At 50.5% G+C, this 21312-nt stretch overlaps 1 protein-coding gene across 3 annotated transcripts in view; it reads left to right on the top strand.

Annotated features, from left to right (window-relative positions):
* The window catches only part of KIF9 (kinesin family member 9), a 46515-nt gene that overhangs the window by 18992 nt on the left and 6211 nt on the right, over nucleotides 1-21312 (top strand). For all 3 annotated transcript variants that reach the window (XM_056129430.1, XM_056129429.1, XM_056129428.1), the window contains 10 exons: nucleotides 652-799; nucleotides 2617-2681; nucleotides 7112-7189; nucleotides 12846-12914; nucleotides 13585-13689; nucleotides 15496-15551; nucleotides 16435-16525; nucleotides 16963-17093; nucleotides 18851-19042; nucleotides 20795-21009. In XM_056129430.1, coding sequence (XP_055985405.1) covers nucleotides 652-799; nucleotides 2617-2681; nucleotides 7112-7189; nucleotides 12846-12914; nucleotides 13585-13689; nucleotides 15496-15551; nucleotides 16435-16525; nucleotides 16963-17093; nucleotides 18851-19042; nucleotides 20795-21009 — 1150 coding nt within the window. The remainder of the gene's footprint in view (nucleotides 1-651; nucleotides 800-2616; nucleotides 2682-7111; nucleotides 7190-12845; nucleotides 12915-13584; nucleotides 13690-15495; nucleotides 15552-16434; nucleotides 16526-16962; nucleotides 17094-18850; nucleotides 19043-20794; nucleotides 21010-21312) is intronic.

The raw sequence follows: 21312 nt of genomic DNA, 5'->3' as shown, positions 1-21312 counted from the left end.
TTCCTGCAAGTCTGAATATTCACATGAGCTTTTACATGAACAGTTCATTTCAAATAAATTTTCATGAGTACATGCGTATATTTATTCATAAGATACTTATATGAGCATTCTTGTGCATATCTGTTTGTTTATATTTGTGTGAATACTTTTCCCTGTGTGTTTGGTACAATTTTACCTGTGTGTATTCATTTTCCTGTGAATATACTACACACACACACACACACACACACACACACACACACACACATATACTGCTTTTTGGTCCACACCTGGTGATTCTCAGGCGTTACATCTGTCCCTGTACTCAGGAACCACTCCTGGTAGTGCATGGGGGACCATATGGGATGTAGGGGAATCGACCCTGGTCGGCCTTTTTGCAGGGAAAGCACCCTACCCATATTATGCTGTCAGTCTGACCTTTCCTGTGAGTGAGTCTTAAGTGAGTGTTCTTATGAGCATTTGCGTTGCATATTCATATTCACTAGAATTTTTGTGTAAGCATTCCTGGGACTCTTCATGTCCCTACTATGAGACCAAGATGGAGTCAAGTTGAAGAGTCTAGTTCTCAGAAGGAGTTCCCCAACATGCTGTAGCACTCTGAGTGGAGCCACCTCTCCCCTTGCCCAAAGTGAACTGACCTTTGGTTTACAGTCTGAGGGCCGCGTCCAGAAGGAAGCCACCTATATCAACAAGTCCCTGTCATTCCTGGAGCAGGCCATCATTGCCCTCGGGGACCAGAAGCGGGACCACATCCCCTTCCGGCAGTGCAAGCTCACCCACGCCCTGAAGGACTCATTAGGTGAGGGTGTGGCGGTGTGGCTGGTGCCCAGGGAGGAGGGACAAGCTCTGCTGCCCCTGGTGAGAATGCAGGTACTCCCTCCTGCTGGCCTGGACTGCCCAAGCTTGTTCACAGCTGAAAGGCAGAACCAGATGTAGTGCCCTCCTCTTTCACAATGAGTCAGACTGTTCACTTCTCAGAGCCTTTGCTTCATCCTTTGTCTTCAGGCGTTAGGGAAATAAAAGGCTGGAATATGTGCCATGGATATATGAGACCTTGAGTTTGATCCCCAGCACTGTGTGCCACCACAGTCAAGTATAGTCTTTGTGGCCCCTGAGCACTACCAGTTGTGTCTCTGCTGACCCCCAGGGCCTGAGCCCCTAACCATCACTCAAACGCTGCCAGGCAAGATTTCTCCAGGAATGGAGAAACTCTAGCTGGGAAGGCAAATAAATAAATAAACAAATAAATAAAATATTTTAGAGCCTCTGGGTAGGAGGAGGCTTTCTCCCATGTCATCTCTTCCCAACAAAGGAACAGGGGGTATGAGTTTTTATCCTGTGTTCTTTGGCTTTCAAGTTGGTCCTGATGAGGATGTCTGACCATAAGTTGAGTTCCACTATAAGCAAGACTCTGGCCCACATCTCCCCTTGGCCAGCTGCCTGGCTGCCTTGCTCTCTCTCTCCTGTCCTGTTCCCCAGGCTCCTCTCAGGGACATCTCTCTCTCTCTCTCTTTTTTTTGTTTGTTTGTTTGTTTTGGGTCACACCCGGCAATGCTCAGGGGTTACTCCTGGCTCTGCACTCAGGAATTACACCTGGCGGTACTTGGGGGACCATATGGGATGCTGGGAATCGAACCCGGGGTCGGCCGGCCCCGTGCAAGGCAAACGCCCTACCCGCTGTGCTATCGCTCCAGCCCCCACATCTCTCTCTTTTGCCTGTGTCTTCTTTCCTCTCAGCCTCATCCAGGCCTGGGAATGTCTGCTTTGATTCTGTCCTATTCAGCACAGGTTTCTATACCAAAATACCCCAGGCCGGGTGGCTGTAACAACAGACTTTCTTTTCTCCCAGTTGCGGAGGTTTGAAACTCTAGACTAAGGTTGGCAGGGACAATTTTGGGAAAGAGTTCTCTTGCTGGGCTCCCAGTGACTGTCTTTTCTCATTGCATTATCACATGGCAGAGAGAAACTCTTTCTCTTTTTTTTTTTTTCAGTTTTTACTGGTTTTGTTTGTTTGTTTGTTTGTTTTGGGTCCTACTCAGCAGTGCTTGGGGCATACCCCTGGCTCATTGCATAAGGGGTGTTTGGGACACCACCGTATTATGCCTGCTTTGAACCTGGGCCTCTGGCATGCAAAGCTTGTGTTCAATCCTTTGAGCCATCTCTTGAGTTTTGTCTTTCTTCTTTTTTTTTTTAATTTTTATTAGTGAGACACCATGAGGTATAGTTGTAGACTTACAAATTTTTGTGCTTGGGTTTCAGTTATACAATGATCAAATACCCATCCCTCCACCAGTGCCCATTTCTCACCACCAAGGATCCCAGTATCCCTCCCACCCCCATCCTCCCCATCCCACCCTGGTTCTGTGGCAGGGCATTCCCTTTTCCTCTTTCTTCTTAAGGGCACTAATTCCATCCAGGGGAATCCATCCTCATGACATCATTCAAAGTTAATAATCCCTACCTCCAAGTAGCATTCCACTGGAGTTTAGGACTCATGAATATGATGGGGTAGGGAATCACGCATATTTAACCCATAACAAACCCTACCAGCATCAAAGGAATCTCTTGGCAGAAAGTCACCAGGCTCAGAGTACTTCTGTGTTGTGCTTTCTGCAGGGGGAAATTGCAATATGGTCCTGGTGACAAACATCTATGGAGAAGCTGCCCAGTTGGAGGAGACGGTATGTCAAGACTGTCAACAAGACCAAGTTGGTGTCCCCCCTAGTGGGCCAGGATTTCAGTGTGACTGGTCCTGAGCTGGCAAACCGGGCACATAAGCCATAGAGATTGTCAAGAGTGGAAGGGTCTGAGAAAATAAGTGTTGGGGGATGGAAGGGGGCAGCCAGGATGCAACTAAATACCAAGTCCTGGGAGTCAGAGCTGTATTGAGAAAGAGGCAGGGCAGGAGGCAGGCATAGTGTGGGGGTCTCTGTGAAGAGAAGAAACTGAGAAGCTGTGGGGACAGCATCCCTGACTCACTGGAGGCTGCTCTGGTGACGTGGGATTGAGAAGACAATGGATTCTCTGCTTGATAATCAGTCATGTTCAAAAACCTTCAAAGCACCCATGGTTTCCAGGCTGTGGTTATAGGTTCAGTATGAGCAGAGGGGTGTTATACATGTACATGGATAAGGCTTGGGGTCGAGGTAGTGGGTAGTGGGGGGGGGGGGAGGGTGAAACTGGTGGGAATGAGTCACATGTGGCCTTGACCCTCAGGATTCTCAAAGATGGCACTCAGTAATGTGAGAGGCCCAGATGGAGCACTCCATCAGGGAAAGGAGAAACATTTCCTGAAACTGGGGTGAAGAAGGTAGACACAGAGCTGGCTGGGGCAAGAAGAATGGAATGGGAGGGATGGAGATATTCCTGGCAGTCAGAGGTGGCTGTTCCGTGGGAGTCAGTTCCGTGGCAGGAACTCTGGTTGCTGCAGGAGAAAGGAACAAAAAATGGCTGGGATGGGGCTGGAGCGATAGTGCAACAGGTAGGGCATTTGCATTGCACGCGGCCAACCCAGGTTCGATTCCCAGTATCCCATATGGTCCCCTAAGCACTGCCGGGAGTAATTCCGGAGTGCAGAGCCAGGAGTAACCCCTGAGCACTGCTGGGTGTGACCCAAAAAGCAAAAAATAAATAAATAAATGATGGCTGGGACTGGGTGAGCCCTCCAGGTTGAGGCCTTGACTATTCCAGAAGGGTCTGGAGCTGTCACCTGTGCAGGGAGGACTATGGCCAGAGTTGTGAGTGAGAAAGATGAACCCAGTAGCAGAATCAGGTGATCTGAAAAAAAAAAACAAAACTCGAAAGTTGGGTTGAGGGGGTATTCGGGGGCGGTGGAGGACTGGAGAGATAGTGCAATGCCTTGCCTTGCATGTGGTCAACCCAGCATCACTTATGGTTTCCTGAGCACTGCCACTGAGCACCACCAAGAATAACCCCAAAACTGGGGAAGTAAACAACACAGGCGACCTAAGGAGGGCAGACACTTGAGAACCAGAGGCCAGAATAGGAGCCTGTTTTAGGACCAGGTGAGCTCACGTGGGAGAGACCAGGTGAGCCCCCACACAGTGTCCAGGTGAACCCACACGGCAGAGCCCAGACTGGGGCTCCCTCATTCCCCTGACAGAGCAGGGGCTGGGAAAGGTCTCCGCGGGCGTGCAGTCTTCATGATTTCTGGCCAGAGCAAGCTTCTAACTTCTGAGGAAGCACTCGGGTGTGAAACTGGTTATTTCCAGGAACCTGCAGCACTGCAGGCCAGAGGCTCCTGCAGGACCTCCTGCCTCCAGCGTTCAGAACAGTCCCAGCTTCCAGGGGGAGCTCTCCAGCTGCACGCCCAGGGCCCTGTGGGGGGGAGGCCAGGGAGAGGAGCACCAGCTGACGTTCAGACAGCATTCCCAGAGGAAGGCTGCAGGCAAATATTGGTCTCAAAGCATAACAAGGCATGGGTGAACCCCAAGAGGAACCATATGAAAATTGGGCCTCCTGGCTGCCTTGTTAAGAAAGATGTCCTCTCAGACAGGGAAGCTCTGTCCCTTCTGATCCCCGCCGCCAAGAGAATCACTGAGCGGGAAGCCATCCTCCTGGGACCTGTTATCCCCGGGGGTCTGTGCTCCGCACTGCTTGGGGTCTCACCCAGGCCTGCGCCCACAGAGCCCAGAGTTGCTACTGGAGTGGCCTAGTGGGACCAGAGCATACTGGGAGCGCGGAAGCTAATGATGTTCCTCTCCAAATGGTTTAAAACTTGTAAGCTGTGCCTGCCTTGCCAAGCGCTGCCCTGGGGCGGCCCCGCCTGTGTGTGTGGGGGGTGGGGGAGTTGCCACGTAGGAGTCTCAGCCCCACCTGCAGTTCTTTCTAGAGCAGAAGCGGCTGCTTTCATGCCATGGAAAAGCGACCCCCAACTGGAGTGAAAGGGCCTCTTCCGGAGGGTGGCAGAAGGCATGCAATGTGTCTGTTGCTACATCTCCCAGTGGCCCTGCAGGCAATGCTCCTTGACTTTATAGAGAAGATCTGAGGCCTGCCCAAGCCTGCATGGGTGGTCAGTGGCTCTTAGTCACCAGAACAGAGGCCTAAGGAAGGGCCCTGTTTGTTCCTCCCTGCAAGCCTCCTTCCCTGTCTCAGTGCTCCCAGTGAGTGAGGTATGGGCCCTGCCTCTTAACTCCCACACCCCACTGTCACACAGGTGCAACAGAATCTGTTGGCACTACTCAGGTGTCTGCCTCAGGGCCCTCGAGCTATTCTTTCCCTGACTAACTGTTCTTTCAGAGGAATTCAAACAGGACCCCAGACGTCACTGCATGGGATCAGGAGACCCTGTCCACACTGGAGCATGTCTCTGTGCGGTGACTCATCTCTCCTCGTGGACGCCTTTAACCTAGTTTCAAATATCTCTACTCATAAGGAACTGGTTGATGAACTCATACTGATGTAGAGTTCAAGAATGCACGTGTGTGTGTTTGTGTGTGTGTGTGTATGACAAACACACTCTCACAGTCTTTCTCTGTCTCACATTCTCTCTCTCACCCACCAGAAGACCGAGTTTGATTTGCGGCTATGCCACAGAGTAGCCTAGGTTTCCTGCTGGACTCCAGCTGCTTCCTCACTCAGGGTCAGCATTTCCTGTGTACCCACCTCTGGCTGGCACTGTGATTCCAGGCACTCACCACCCATCTCTTGTATTTTGCTTTTGGGTAACACCTGGCAATTCTCAGGGGTTACTCCTGGCTCTGCACTCAGAAATTATTCCTGGTGGTGCTCGGGGAACCAACCGTATGTGATGCTGGAGCTCAAACCCGGGTTGGTTGCATACAAGGAAAACCCCCTACCCTCTGTACCCCATAGCCTGTCTCTGTTCCACTACCAGCATCCTCTGGCACTCTTGTGGCACCTCTTATTATTTATTATTTAGTGGATCTCAGTCCCCACAAGGCATTTTCCTGCCAGTCACCTTTCTTCCCACTTGGGGCATGATTCCCCACCATCGGAATCCCCATTCTCTCCCTGGGTCTGGACAGACCTCTGCTCCAGCTGTGCCCATGGCCTCCCTCTCTCTCCACACAGGCCATCTTTTCTCTCAGCAGTTACAAGCATAGCTCAGGAACCAGAACGACTGGGCTGAATTCCTGCACTACCTCTGATCTGTTCTTTGTGGCCTTGGGTGTGTTTCTTCACCTCTTTGTGTCCACGTCATCATTGCCAACGAAGCTGACCACATGAATACCTCTTACTGGCTTGTGATGGCATTAATAATGTATTAATACTTGCTGTGGGGCTTAGAACAGAGCCTAACCTGCAGCAAGGACTGTGGAAGGCAGGGTTGGGCACTAGTCCATCTAGCCACTCTCTCACCCAGCAAGCTGAGGCCCTTCCGCTGATGGCCTGAGCAGGCCAGTCACAGATGGTCCACGCAGGGTGGGGCAGGAGAGCCATTAGTGCAGCCGAGCAGGGCTGAGGGAGCAGGGGCTCAGTACCCCATCCTGCCTGACATGGCCTCGAAGCTGAGTGGTATTGGGGTCCCAGAGGGTGGCTGATTCTGAGGGTAAGACCAGTAGCGGCCCGTGCGTGGAGGGAACAGTGAAGCCTTATTGGCCCAAATCCTGTGTAGTTTCCTCATGACCAACTAAGGCCGCAGGCAGAGTCCAGCTCAGAGAGGAAGCTGGACTTTGAAGAGAAAGTGGAAGATGAGATTGGGGGTGGGTTTAGGAGGAGAGAAAAGGGCCCTCGAGGCAGGGAGGATGATTGACCAAAGACCTGGTGTAAGAATCTGGCAATACTCAGGGGTTACTCCAGGCTCGGAGCTCGGGGTACCATATGGGATATGGGGTGCCAGAGAATTGAACCCAGGTCAGCTTTGTGCAAGGTGAGTGCTTTATCCACTGTACTATTTTTCCAGTCCCAAAGTTGGTGAGGTTTGAATGAAGAAATGGGTCCAGGTGTAGCCAGGCTGCAGTCTGCTCTGTCACTCCCTGCTTCTTCCACCCCACAGCCTCACCACTAAAAGCCCGTAATTAGTGTCCCTGGGGGCTGCTGCACTGTCAGAGACTCTGAGAAGCCTGTTCTTTGGGGGTCTCCCTTGTGTAGGGGGCGGCTTGTGAGGTCTGGCTTGTCTGTTTTTCAGCTGTCTTCACTACGCTTCGCCAGCAGAATGAAGTTAGTCACCACTGAGCCGGCCATCAACGAAAAGTATAATGCTGAGGTACTTGTGGGCAGATGTGTGTGTGTGTGTGTGTGTGTGTGTGTGTGTGTGTGTGTGTACTCGGTCACACTCAGTGGCTTTCTCTTCCTACCTCAATCAAAGGTCTTTTCCACTCTGAAGTAGGCCCGAGTCTTCAGAGTCTGGTGAATCCTCGGGGGCCACACAAAGGTGAGGTGAAAGGGCTGGGTCAGGCCACCACCCAGCTAATGCATGGGCTTAAGGCCTTTGAGTACCCTGGACATCTACGTGAGAGTCCCCAGAGCTCACAGTTCCAGAACTGATCACTGTGCAACACCTCTCAAAATTCAGATGTGTCACCACCACCGCTGCTCCAGGCTGAATGATCCCTCCTAGAGGGCAAGAGCTGCCCAATCAGAGGGAATGCTCAGGGAAATGTATATTAAAACCTTAGCTACCAACAGCCAACTTCTGAGTTCAGTCTGCTTTATCTGCTGTCAGACCAGAGCTGGATTCGTGTGTTTTCCCACTGTGTTGGCATGTCCCGAGTCATTTTCCTGTTTCTGCTTCCTCCAGTAGAATATTTTCCTGCCTTGAGAATAGGAAAATGTAGCAATTGCCCAGAATCTCTTTGCATAGAAATTGGTAGTACTACTTTGCTGAGGCCATTAAAAGCATCTGGATTATTCTAGCATGAAGCCACACCTTCCCTTTTTTTCCAGACTCATTTGTTTAAAGAAAAAAAAATAGAGAACTCGAATTCAGCTTTTTCTGATTGTATAATGCTCTGCAGAAGATATGATATATGAAATTTAAATGGGGGTTAGAGGAGAAACAGACAACTTCATATCAGTCAGTTTTGGAAATCATTTTAAAAACGGAGGCAAAGTTTAAAAACAAAAACAAAAAAACCTTAGTGGACTTCAGAACTCAAGTCAGCACAATCTAGATGTTTTTCTCACAAAGCAAAATAAAGGGGTGGATGTTTAGAAATGGGGCTGTTTATCTACTTTTGGCTGGCAGGTAATTGCCACAATCCCTTTGAAGAATATTCTGACATCTAATAAGTGAAAACTCATTCATTAAGGGCTGAGAATGTGGCTAAAGTTACCACTTGAGCAGAGCGCGTGCCTTGCATGTATGAGGCCTGGGTTCCAGCCCTGGCACTACATGCCACTTTCCCAGGCAGTGCTGGATGAGGCTGTCACAATGATGAAGGTAAAGGTAAAGGTAAAGGCCCTCCCGTTGATCGTCGATTTGCTCGAGTGGGCCCAGTAACGTCTCCATTGGAGACTTTGTTGTTACTGTTTGGCATATCGAATACTCTCAGTAGCTTGCCAGGCTCTCTGAGAGGGGCGGAGGAATCGAACTCGGGTCGGCCATGTTGGCCGCTTGTAAGGCGAACGCCCTACCCACTGTGCTATCGCTCCATAAAATAAAAATAAAAATGAAAGTAAAAACACATTCACCAGGGCCTGGGGAGATAGCTCAAAGGACTGAAGCTCATGCTTTGCAAGTAGGCATCCTAGATTCAATTCATAGTACTTCATAGCCTCTGAGTGACCCCAAAATACAAAACCGTGAATAGTTCCTGCCACCATTTGCAGACCACAAAACAAAATCTGAAACCAAGCAAAAAACACTATCCAGTAATTTGGATTTTTTCAGATGCTGGACAAGTGCTCTGTTTCTGAGATCCATCACTAGTTCAGTAATTCCTTTGTTTTTGCTGGGATGGGGAACAAGGTGGGGAGAGTGGGAAACACTTCCAGCTATGTTAAGGGCTTATACCTGGCTTTGTGCTCCTGGTGATACTCAGGGACCATAAATAGCACCAGGAATTGAACCAAGATTAGCTATATTCAAGGGAAATGTCCTAACCATTGTACTATCTCTCTGGCCCCCTGACCCACTAATTTTATTTTTTGGGGGGGTCACACCTGCAATGCACAAAGGTTACTTCTGGCTCTGCACTCAGGAATTACCCCTGGCGGTGCTCAGGGGACCATATGGGATGCTGGGAATCGAACCCGGGTTGGCCAAGCAAGGCAAACGCCCTACCCACTGTGCTATTGCTCCAGCCCCAGGCCCAGTAATTCTAATCCTAAAGCAAAACTGAACACTACATGTAAACTCTGAGAGTTAAAAAATAAAAATTAAATCAAAATGCATATGGGGGGCTGGAGCAATAGCACAGTGGGGAGGGCATTTGCCTTGCATGCGGCTGACCTGAGTTCGATTCCTGGCATCCCATATGGTCCCCTGAGTGCCGCCAGGAGTAATTCCTGAGTGCAGAGCCAGGAATAACCCCTGTGCATTGCTGGGTGTGACCCAAAAAGCAAAAAAAAAAAATGCACATGGAATCATAATTATTGGAGGTATGATCATATATGTGCCTTAAACTAATGACCATCCAGATTCCAGATCCAGGAGGAAAACAGTAGTCCCTGCTGCAGCGTGGGCTGGAGTCATGGTTTCCAGGCTGAGGAGGGAGTCAGCTGAGGCAGCCTTCTCATTCCTGGTTGGACAGCAGAATTGCCTAAAAGGCACATGGAGCTGTAGGTCACAGAGCCCCTTTCCAGAGATCCAGTTTCCACTGGGATAAAGCCTGGGGTTCACATTTCTGACATGTTCCAGAGACTGCTGTTGTTTTGGGGGGGTGCACTCAGTACTCTCTGAAACCATTTGGCATAGTAGTTCAGCGCCCGAGTATCTGGATTGGATTAGTTGGGAATGATGTTTTTTCCTTTATCGGTTATGGAGCCTCAGCAAGATCCTTACCCTTTCTAAGCCTCATTTTCTCCATTTGTAAGTCAGAGGAGTAGATGAATCTACTCTCAAAGAGTCTTTGTGGATGATGGGCAGAAACCTTTTAGCACAATGAGGTTGTGGAATGAATGCTCTGTAAATGTCACCTAGTATGACTCGCTGTTCAGATCGGCAGATTGGTAAATACCTTCAGTCTAGGGGAGTTCCCTAGTATCTGTGTAACAACTCTTAAAGTAGATTGTTGCCTGGGGCCAGAGCGATAGTACAATTGGTAGGGCATTTGCCTTTCATGTGGCCAAGCTAGGTTCAATCCCTGGCATCCCATGTGGTCCTCTGAGCCCCTCCAGGATCCCATGTGATCCCTGAGCTCAGAGTCAGGCATAAGTCCTGAGCACTGCTGGGCATGGCCCCAAAACAAAAAATAAAATAAAAATAAATAAGGGTGGAGCTCATGGTCCTTATTATAATTGTGAAAAGTTAGGAACATAGAAAATAGCCTTAGTTAGTAGGAGAATAGCTAAGTGAATTATGGAGAGAGGAATCCAGAGCTAGAACTGTGAGCTTGAATGAGATAACTTTTGAGAGGTTTTCTGGGCTGTCAGGGCTGACTGCAAGGCCAAAGACCACATTCCTGACCCCTGGTCCTCCAGGTCTCTATGCTGAGTTGCTCAGATGCTGTGTCTCGGGTTTTTTATTCATCTGTGAACTAGAAAGGTGGACACTAAACCCTTGTGACCTCCTGCTCCATCACTTTTACTCTGTGAGATGATGTATAAGTTGTGAGCCATAGAAATGAAGATAGTGTGGGCCCAGAGCGCTAGCACAGCAGGTAAGACGCTTGCCTTGTATGTGGCCAACATGAATTTGATCCCTGGTACCTTATGGTCCCTCAAGCCCGGCCATGGCTCTGAGTGCAGAGCCAGTAGTAACCTCTGAGCATTGCCCTGGTATGACCCAAAAACAAACAAAAAAAGGGAAGTTCACCAAAGAAAACCATTGTGGAGTATAGAGGGGCAGAGCAAGGACTTGAACCCTGCGCATGTGCCCTGTGTTCAGTCTTTGTATCCTCAAATACCCAGAAAAGCCAGGCTGACAGCTCTGTCACCCCTTCCTATGGACTGGTCACAACTTTGGTCACCAATGCCGACTCCAGCTCAAGAGCTCCCTCCAGTGGCTATCTTTGGTAACTAACAGGAAACCTTCAAAGACTCTTAGATGCAGTACACTTCCAGAGTGATGACTTAACAATTTTGCTTCCAAGGACTAGAGTGATAGTACAGTGGGTAGGGTACTTGCCTTGCACACATCTGACTTAGGTTCAATCCCCTGAACCTATGGTCCCCTGAGCCTCATCAGGAATAATCCCTAAGCTCAGACCCAAGAATAAACTCTGAGTACCACTGGTATGTCCCAAAACTAAACAGAAAGTTAATTATGCTTCCATAAAGTAGCATGTTTCCAGTCACCTAAATTTTAGGGATCAGTTATTGTTTGAAGGACTTAGTATACAAAGAGAAACACTTATCTCTGTCCTTAGAGAGTTGGCATTCTTCTGGGAGAGTGAGAAAGAAATCATAAATATAATTCATTCTTAAGTTCTAGATCTTTTTTTTAATTTTTTTTGCTTTTTGGGTCACACCCAGCAATGCTCAGGGGTTACTCCTGACTCTGCACTCAGGAATTACTCCTGGAGGTGCTTGGGGGACCAGCTGAGATGCCGGGAATTGAACCCGGTCAGTCGTGTACAAGGCAAATGCCCTATCTGTTGTACTATCACTCCAGTGCTGATCCTTCCATTTTTTGACTAGAGGTCATACAGATAGAAAACTGCTGGTGAAAATGTAATGCAAGGGTTAAGTTAGTTGCCTTGCATGTGGATGACCCCAGTTCAGTCCCTGTCACCACATATGGTTCCCTTGAGCACTGATACGAGTAATCCCCTGAGCACAGAGCCAGGAGTAAGCCCTGAACACCACTGGAGTGGCCCAAAACACAAAATAAAATGGAGGTTAGGAGGGGATTGCAACCTTGTGTAGGGTGATTGGGGGTGCCTCTTTTTTTTTTTTGCCTTTTGGGTCACACCTGGTAATTCAGAGGGATTACTCCTGGCTCTACACTCAGAAATTACTCCTGGCAGTGCTCAGGGGACCATATGGGCTCTGGGAATCGAACCTGCGTCGGTTACGTGCAAGGCAAATGCCCTACCCTCTGTGCTATCGCTCTAGCCCCAGGGGGTGCCCCTAATTTAGGAACTTATGAACAAATACTTGAAAGTTCTAGAGGAGTGAGCCATGGCAATGCCCAGGGTAAAGTATAGGCAGTGTGCTCGTTTGGTGGAAATGAGCTGGAGTAGAGAAGTAGGGAAGCTACTGTTCTTGGGAGCAGGCGGCTCAGTAGAGCCTCATAGATCACTGTGCCATCCTCCAGTGCCCCATAAGGATACAGGTGAAGAGTAAGACATTACTACAGCAGTGGGCAGAAGCAGAGAATCTGAGGTGGCAAATATGGTTATTGATGGGAAATGGTGACACTTGTATGTGTGAGGTGACTGGAAAGGATGGGGGTGGCAGGCACCAGGCAGAGGACGCATCCTGGAGGCATGGAGGGATGCTCTGAACCAGGAGGCCCTTTGCCCTGGAGGTGTGGAAATACCCTCTGTTCCCAGGACAGGGGAGTTGCAGATGACCCCATGCTGCCTGTGCTGACTATTCGCCATTCCTCTGCTGTAAACAGGCTCCCTCAGATCCTAGATTCACCCCACTTAGCAAAAATGCCAGTATTGGGGAAAGAATCACCCCTGTGCTTGAGTCACACCCCCTGGCTTGCCAGCTGTTTGGCCACAGGGTGGACAACTGTGGCCTAGAGAGGGAGAGGCAGAGTGGCCCCTCTGACTTTCTTCCGCTCCCCTTCCCCTCTGCTCCCCTGGCAGCGAATGGTCAAGAATTTGGAAAAGGAGCTGGCGCTGCTCAAGCAGGAACTAGCCATCCATGACAGCCTGGTAAGGCACGGGGCGGGGGCAGACCAGAAGGCTGGAGGGACCTGAAGAACCAGGGAAAGGAGGACAGAGGGGTCAGAGAAAGGAGCAAGGTGGTGGGGGCAGGGAGCAGAAGATCTGGGTGACTGTGGGGTTAGATAAGACAGAGGGCCAAGAAGAGACCACCGGTAGAGCAGATTGGAGCAGAGTGCTGGGAGTCGGGCATGTCTGGGGGGTGGGCAGGGCAACTGAAGGAGCAGAAGGATGTGGGCGGTCGGTAGTCTGTGGATGGGCCGAGAGGAGGGCCAGGTTGAGCTGGGTTGGGACAGCAGAGGGAGCCATGAAGGCAGTGAGTGGGGGGGTAGCCTGGGTCACTGTTCCGGGTGCACTGGCCCTCCCTCTCAGGGCCTGCACCCTGCAGTCTGGAGACTCAGCCAGCAGCACCTCTGCTTAGAGGTGCAGGACCCATAGGGAAGCACCTGCCTTATTCCCCTACCCAGGGGTTCCTCGAGGACCCCAGGAACCCGGCCACGAGGCGGGCCTTCTGCCAGGACTGGATGGCAAAGGGAGCATCTGCCCAGGGTGACTGGGACTTGTGCACAATCTCCCCACCCAGCTCCTCAGAATGGCCCTGCAGCCCCCATCCAGGCTTTGGTGCCTGGGGCTTGTCAGTATATTCTCGTCCTCCTCCCAGGCCAACCGGACGCTTGTGAGCTACGACCCCATGGATGAAATACAGATTGCAGAGATCAACTCGCAAGTGCGGAGATACCTGGAGGGAACGCTGGAGGAAATCGACGTAAGGACCCCTTCCTCTGACTTCCACCAGCCGCCACAGGTCTCCCTGCCCTGGGCACATCCTCTTCTCTCTGTGCCAACCTCAGGCCAAGTGGGCACAGGGAGAAGGAACATTACTTGAATGTCTGGCCCCGGGGGCCCTTCACGCACCAAGGCTTCAGCTTCCGCATCCAGGACTGCAGGGCTGTGAATGGATCCTCTGAATAGATGACTGCCTTCAGAAGCCTGAGCTACTTGCTCTGCCTCGTGTATTTCAGTGGCCTCAGCTGTGTGGCAGGGACAGGAAACCAGGCTGGCATTAGATGAGCTTATTAGCTCAGGTGCAGGCTAGGCTAGGCCAAGTGAGGATGATGGCCATAGTGAGTGGTTGTCTCCAGAGCAGAGCCACGGGCCTGTGTCGAGGAGGAGGAGACAGCAGCCATGCAGGGAGGGGCCCTCATGGGAGAGGGGGACTCTATATCTAGAGTTGGCCAGAGCCCCTCACCTAGGAGCTACAGGGCCAGGGGCCTCACTGCTACCACCAGCTTCCTGCTCTCTCCCTGTTGCCATCATTCCATGCAGAACTGGAATAACTGAAGGTGGTTTTCCCAGTGGGGGTGCCCCAGTACTGTAATAGGATCCCCAGGGGTAAAGCTTGTAGTCTATAGGACCAAGAGACAGGTGGGAGGCCTTCCTCTAGCTTACATATGTACAGGTCTGTACCTGTTCAGGACGGCTAACATTAGAACCTTTGGGAAGAGAACTGAGGACCAAAAATATATATAATTTTTTCATAGTATTTTTTATTTATTTTTGGTTTTGGGGCACACTCAGCGATGTTCAGAAGTTACTCTTAGCTCTACACTCAGGAATTACTCCTGGCAGTGCTCAGGGTACCATATGGGATGCTGGAGATGGAACCTGGGTCAGCTGTGTGTAAGACCAGTAAGACCACAACTCACTGCACTGTCACTCTGGCCCCTATTTTTCATAGTATTTTAAAGAACTAAACTCTTTTTTGTTTGGTTGGTTTTGGGGTCACACATGTCTGTGCTCAGGGTTTGTTTTGGGGCCACACTGGCTATGCTCAGGTTTTATTTCTATTGGTGTTTGGAGAACCAGATGCGGTACCAAGGATCAAACCAGTGTCAATTAGGTAAGGCAAGTACCTGAGCCCCTGTACTCTCTCTCTCTCCAGTCCAAGAACTACAGTCATTTTAGTTGTTTAGAAAAGGTGACTCAGGGGTTGGAAAGAGAGCACAGAGGTTCAGGTTTGTGCCTTACATAGGGCTGACGTAGTTCAATCCCTAGTACCACATGGTTGTCTACTTATTGCCAGGAGTGACCCCTAAGCACAGAGCCAGGAGTAGCCCCTGAGTATCCTTAGGTGTGGCCCCCCATAACAAAAGGTGATTTTTTTTTCTTTTTTGGGGAGTGGGGGCAGTGCACACCTGGAAATGCTTAGGGGTTGCTCCTGGCTCTGCAGTCAGGAGTCATTCCTAGCAATGCTTGAAATATTATGTGAGATACCAGGGATCGAACCTGGGTCAGTTGCGTGCAAGACAAGTGTTCTATCTACTACGCTGTCACTCTGACCGGGAAAGGTGATTTTCATAGCCTCGTTAACTAGTTTTAAAACCATTAATGGAGTGTTTCTCAGTTCTTGAGCAGGGTGTGCTTGCATCTTTGCTGAAGGCTGTCTGCAGATAGCACCTTTTTGAGACAGAAGTCCAAGTGCTACCCAAGAATTCTGGGGTCCCCAATATAAGACTCAGCTTCAGTCCTATGGTGACTGAGTTCTCCTCTCTGCTTGCTGTCTCTTCTCTAGGTAATCAGCCTCAGACAGATCCAGGAGGTATTTAACCAGTTCCGGGTGGTTCTGAGGTAAGGCAGGTTTTGAGGTGATGGCAGTCTTCCGTTCATGCTTTCTGTAATCTGAATGCCAAGCACACAGCCCCATCTCCTGGTGTGAGAGGCACCAGCTGATCAGAGTCCACAATAGATCCTTGTAGTCCCTGATTGCCTCTACCCTTGACTCTCAGATTCTCCTGCCCTTCTTGGCCCCCTGAGAAAGTGAAGAACACAGCCCCACCCCCCGTGGCTCAGAGAGGAAGCGGGCCCTGGTGGAGTTTCCTCATGCCAGCCTTCCTTGTGACCAGTATAAGCCATCATGCGTACATCCTTCCCCCAACCCCCATCTTCTCCTGTCCCTCTCGCTCTCCCCCACTCTACTCAGGAGACCTTTGTGGCTTCAGTGACTCTTGGGTGATATCAGAGAAGTGGGTCTGGAACAGTTCAGCAGCCATTGATAAAGATTGTTTTTGAAGCCAGCACATAAGAGTATCAACACCCCTTCAGATTTCTTGACTTTTGACTGCACAGTAGGTCCATGTCGTGCGTGTGCATGCATGTGTGCGTGCGTGCGTATGTGTGTGTGTGCTTGTTTTTGTTTTGGGACCACATCCAGCAGTGCTCGGGAGTTACTCCAGGCTCTGCATGCAAATATCAATCTGGTAGTTCTAAGGGGGCCATATGGGATGCTAGAATTCAAACTCGGTGGGCTGTGTGCAAGGCAAACACCCTACGTACTATACTGTCACTCCAGCCCCAATGTGTGAGCTTGTTTTGGCTGGTCTGGTACATGATGGAGGGTGAGGCTCCTATGAGGGTCACTCTTGAATGACACCCAGTTCCAGTGTTTGATTCTTGCCCTGGTGGGTTCAGCATGGCTCCAGGTGCAAACTATTCTCAATCTCTCTGTCCCAAGCCAACAGGAACAAGAAATAGAATCGGCTCTGCGCAGGAAGTACACCCTGATAGACAAGAATGACTTTGCAACCATTTCTGCTGTCCAAAAGGTAAGTACCTCTGGCTGACAGCACCCACTTTAGATTTGTCCATCCCTCCACCTCCCACCCATCCTTCTGGAAGGCAGTAAGTGTTCTGCATCCAAGAGGATCAAGGTGGCAAGAGATAAAAGTGACACCAGGATGAGCATGGGGTGACCCATGTGGATTTTCATAAGCTGGAGTTGTAACTAATAATAATACCAATTCCCGTAGTTAGGTTGGAAGGAAGCTTGAAGATCTTGTGGTTATGAATTAAGACCCTAGGCAGATGAGAGGCGTTGAGTTAGAAAGTGGGCAGAAAGTATCTGGTATGACAGCCTAAAGCTGGCAGCAGCCTCATCTCAATATGTGGCATGAACATGCCCACTGAGTCCTTTGCCCCCTATGCACGTGGGCCCCCAACCTTTCATCTAACCCACAGCTCTGTGACTGGCCTCTCTCTCTAGGCAGGACTAGTGGACGCTGATGGACACCTAGTAGGAGAGTCTGACGGGCAGAGCTTTGGACTCGGGGTCCTCCCTTTCAGCAAACCTGGGAAGAAATCCAAGTTAAAGAAGTCAATCAAAGAGCAGCTCACGTGAGTGACCTTCCCAGCTCTGCCTATTCCGGCCTGCGTGGCTGACCAAAGGAAGGCCATGAGTTCTGTCCCTCACTCTCCGTGCATCTGTGCTGCTGAGTGGTCACAGCAGATGTCCATGTGGTCACCGCCTGTGACATCTGTGGGATCCAGGCTGAGGCTGCCCACCCATTCTCCCCTGCACCAGGAGGTGAGAGTAAAGGACACTGAGGCTGGGGAGGGGCAGTCACTGCCAAAGCCAGCCTGCTGGTAGAGTGGTGGCGGCAAGGGAGAAGCTGGACTGGCCCGCACCCTCTGGCTCTTTCTGTGGAAACACCTCCTCACCAGGTTCCCTCTGCAGCCCACAGAAGGAATGTCACACGTCACTGAGAAACCCCAGTTCACCCCAGAGCAGGGTGGGAAGCGGGTCAGGTTTCCCTTCATGAGCCACTCTTGTCTGGTCCACTCAGTCATAAAGGTAAAGGTAAAGGTAAAGGCCCTCCCGTTGATCGTCGATTTGCTCGAGCGGGCCCAGTAACGTCTCCATTGGAGACTTTGTTGTTACTGTGTCTGGCATATCGAATACTCTCGGTAGCTTGCCGGGCTCTCCGAGAGGGGCGGAGGAATCGAACTCGGGTCGGCCATGTTGGCCGCTTGTAAGGCGAACGCCCTACCCGCTGTGCTATCGCTCCAGCCCAATATGACTGGTCCACTCAGTCATAGTGGGCAAAAATACACAGACCTGGGGCTGGAGCGATAGCACAGCAGTTAGGGCATTTGCCTTGCATGCGGCCAACCAGGGTTCGATTCCCAGCATTTCATATGGTCCCCCGAGTACCACCCGGAGTAATTCCTGAGTGCATGAGCCACTAGTAACCTCTGTGCATATTCGGGTATGACCCAAAAAGAAAGAAAAAAATACACCGGCCCTCCCACTCCACCCTCCTTTCACTCGGGGGATCCCTTCGCAGGTGGCGGGGTTTGTTTCCTCACCCCTTATGCCCCTTATGTGGAAATAGTAACTGCACCCCAGCTGTTGGGCTTTGTGAGCGACTCCGGCCCTTCTCTGTGAAAGACCCCCACGAGCGAGGGGATGCTGCTACCACTGCACAGTTGTTCTCACTTGGAACACGACAAACATGGCTGTGGGAAATTGCCGCATTCAGCACAGGATTGGGCAGCAGGAAGTGCCATGCCACTCAGCCCGCTTTGTCCTGACATCAGAGAGGTCATAGGTGAAGTGAGGCGAGGCTCCACAGGCCGTCCTAGGAAGAGGAAAGGGCTGCGGGTGCAGTCCCGCTCAGAATGGGGGAGCCTGCTGGCACCATGCAGGTCTAGGGGACAGAGCAGGGAGGAGCGTCTCTCCTGCGAGCTGGTGCAGGTGAGAGCAGAGACCTGTCGTCCTTTCCCGCTGGGCTGTGTACACCCTTTTGGGGAGTGCCCTGCATCTCCCTCTCAGGGATGCGTGTATGATTGACAGCATCCACGGGGATGCACCTGCCAACCTGGGACCCACCCTGAAGCCCACCTGCTCTCCCTCCGCCTGGAGATTGTCAGGAGTCTCCTGCTGAGACTGTAGGAAGCAAGAATATTCTCTCCAGCCCCATCTGCAGAATTTCGGGTGGGGCTCCTGGCCTTCCTAGGTGGGCGTGTGATTAGGGTGGGAACTGAGTAGGATGGGCTTCAGGGGCAGAGGGTGGGACAGGAGATGCCTCTCCATGTCTGGGGTATTTCCCTGCCTACCACCTAAGCTCAGGTCTCCTTGTTTCTCCTTCCAGCTCCTTGCCAAGAAAGGATGGTGCCAGCAGCCCTGTGAGTGGCAAGGACCTGGATGTTTCCCTCTCCAAGACCCAGCTGACCCCATCTTCGAAGGACACAGATGTCAAAGACACGCTTCTGAAGGACCGGGAGACCTCCAGCTTTGAGCCCCTTCCCGTGGAATCCCCAAAAGAGGAACAACGCCCAGTCAGGTGGCCATCTAACATTAGCTCCTGCGCTAGACTGACTCCAACCTTAATGTAGTTTTCAGGGCTGAGGACTAGAGAAACAGCTCTGTGGTCTGAAGCGCATGTTTTCCGTGCTGGAGGCCTGATTTTTATCCCCGGGATCACATGATGGTCCCCTAGCTCCACTCGGAGCAACTCCCAGACTCAGAACTGGGAGTAGCCCTTTGTACTGTTGGGTAGGCACCCCCCCCCCCCAAAAAAAAACAAAAACCAAGAGTATGATCTTAGCCTGTGAAGAGCTGCTGCAGATACCAGAGCACTAGCAGATAATAGGCCAAGGCTGGCAACACAGTCCAAAAAAAAGGGAATAAACATGGAGGTGGGGCTTGGGGAGGAGGGCCATGCTCTCTGTGTGGGAACCCTAAGCTAAATGGTACCACACACGGTGCCAGGGGCAACCCCTGAACCCCCAGCCCCAAAACACAAAAAGGAAGAACGTGATGACACTTGTACATGAGGGTCCCCCCTTAGGAGCTACCCATGGTGCATGACTCATTATACATAGAATCATTTAGACTTTCCAAACAGCAGTTATTCTAACAAATGTGTATGTTTTTGTTTGTTTGGTTTTTTTTTGGGGGGGTCACACCCAGTGAAGCACAGGTGCTACTCCTGGCTCATCTGGCTCATGCACTCAGGAATTACTCCTGGCAGTGCTTGGGGGACCATATGAGATGCTGGGAATTGTACCCGGGTTGGCCGCGTGCAAGGCAAATGCCCTACCTGCTGTGCTATTGCTCCAGCCCCTATGTTTTTAAAGAAGTAATGCATCCACAAGGACAGAGTCTCCATGTCTGAAATCCTTTTCTCTTGCTACCCAGCTCTATTCCCTGGTCAGTAATTAAGATTTTAGGAATCTATATTGAGGAAATAAATATATAGACCTAGATATATGCAAAAGACGTTTACTGCATCATTCATTAAAAAGTCCAAAAATGGGAGCCAGAGTGATTGTACAGTGGGTAGGGTGTTTGCCTTGTACATGGCCAACCCATCTTCAATCCCCATCACACCACCAGGAGTGATCCCAGAGTACAGATACAGGAGTAAGCTCTGAGTACCACTGGGTGTGGACCCCCCAAAAAGAAAAAGAGTCCCAAACCATCTTTTTTTGAAAGTACTTCCAATAGTCTCCATTAGGAAGAAAAAGGGACGTAGTGAATTATCTCTGCCCTGTAATTACAAGGATAGGTATGAGGAATTTTTTTCCCAGTCTATGAACATTTCCAAACATTCAGAGAAGTTGAAACAGGTATATAATAACACCCCAAAGGATTTTTCATAGCTTTTTTTTTTTTTTTCAAAAAAAGCTTCTGGGTAAAAAGAGAGAAAACTATAGATGCTTCGTGACCTCAGACATTTTAAAAATGTTTCAAGGAAATTCTTGGGGACTTCTGATGTGTTTTTTCACTCAGTGCTGTGGTGGCAGGATTCTAACCCAGGCTCCCATGCATGCATGGCAGGTGTTCAGGCACTGAGCTACCTCCTTGGTCTTGTTTTCTATTTTTCACAAATTTCCCTGTTTCCCCCATTATTCCTCAATTGTTCCGTGCACTGGGTGGCTGAGGGAATCATTTCTGCATGCTTTATCGCTCATCAGGAGTGGGTGATACCTCAGTAGTTGGGTCTCCACCCCCAGCAGCCCTCAAGAACAGAAATTAGGTGCTTGTGGCTCCAAGACAGCCTCGTTTCTCCTTCACCCTCCCCCATCTGCAGGCCCAGCACCCCACCCTCCAAGCCTGCGGCCTTTGAGGATTTCAAGAATGAGCGAGGTAGTGAGATCAACCGCATCTTTAAGGAAAACAAATCCATCCTGAATGAGCGGAGGAAAAGGGCCAGTGAGACCACACAGCGCATCAATGCCATCAAGCGGGAGATTGATGTGACCAAGGAGGCACTCAATTTCCAGAAGTCACTGCGGGAGAAGCAAGGTAAATGTGACGACAGGTTGACCTGGATGCCGTGGGATCAGGGTCCTTTTGACCACGCTGGGAGAAGCCAGTAGGGGATACTGGGTTGGAGCCTTTGTTTCTGGGTCATCACTTGGCTGTGGTGAACCCTGGGGAGCCAGAAGGCTTCCCTGTCAGGCGTCACATTGTATGATCTCAGACATAGGAAAGCTGGGTCCTAGCACGGTCTAGCCTGACTCTGATGGGTCAAGAGACCCAGGTGAGAGTTGAGACTGTGGGACAGAGTGCCAAGAATTTAGTCTCTCAGCCATACATTAGCCTGAA

Source organism: Sorex fumeus, unplaced genomic scaffold, assembly GCF_029834395.1.
Source record: "Sorex fumeus unplaced genomic scaffold, SorFum_2.1 ptg000072l, whole genome shotgun sequence".
Classification (NCBI taxonomy): Eukaryota; Metazoa; Chordata; class Mammalia; order Eulipotyphla; family Soricidae; genus Sorex; species Sorex fumeus.
This window is presented reverse-complemented; position numbering and strand designations above follow the sequence as displayed.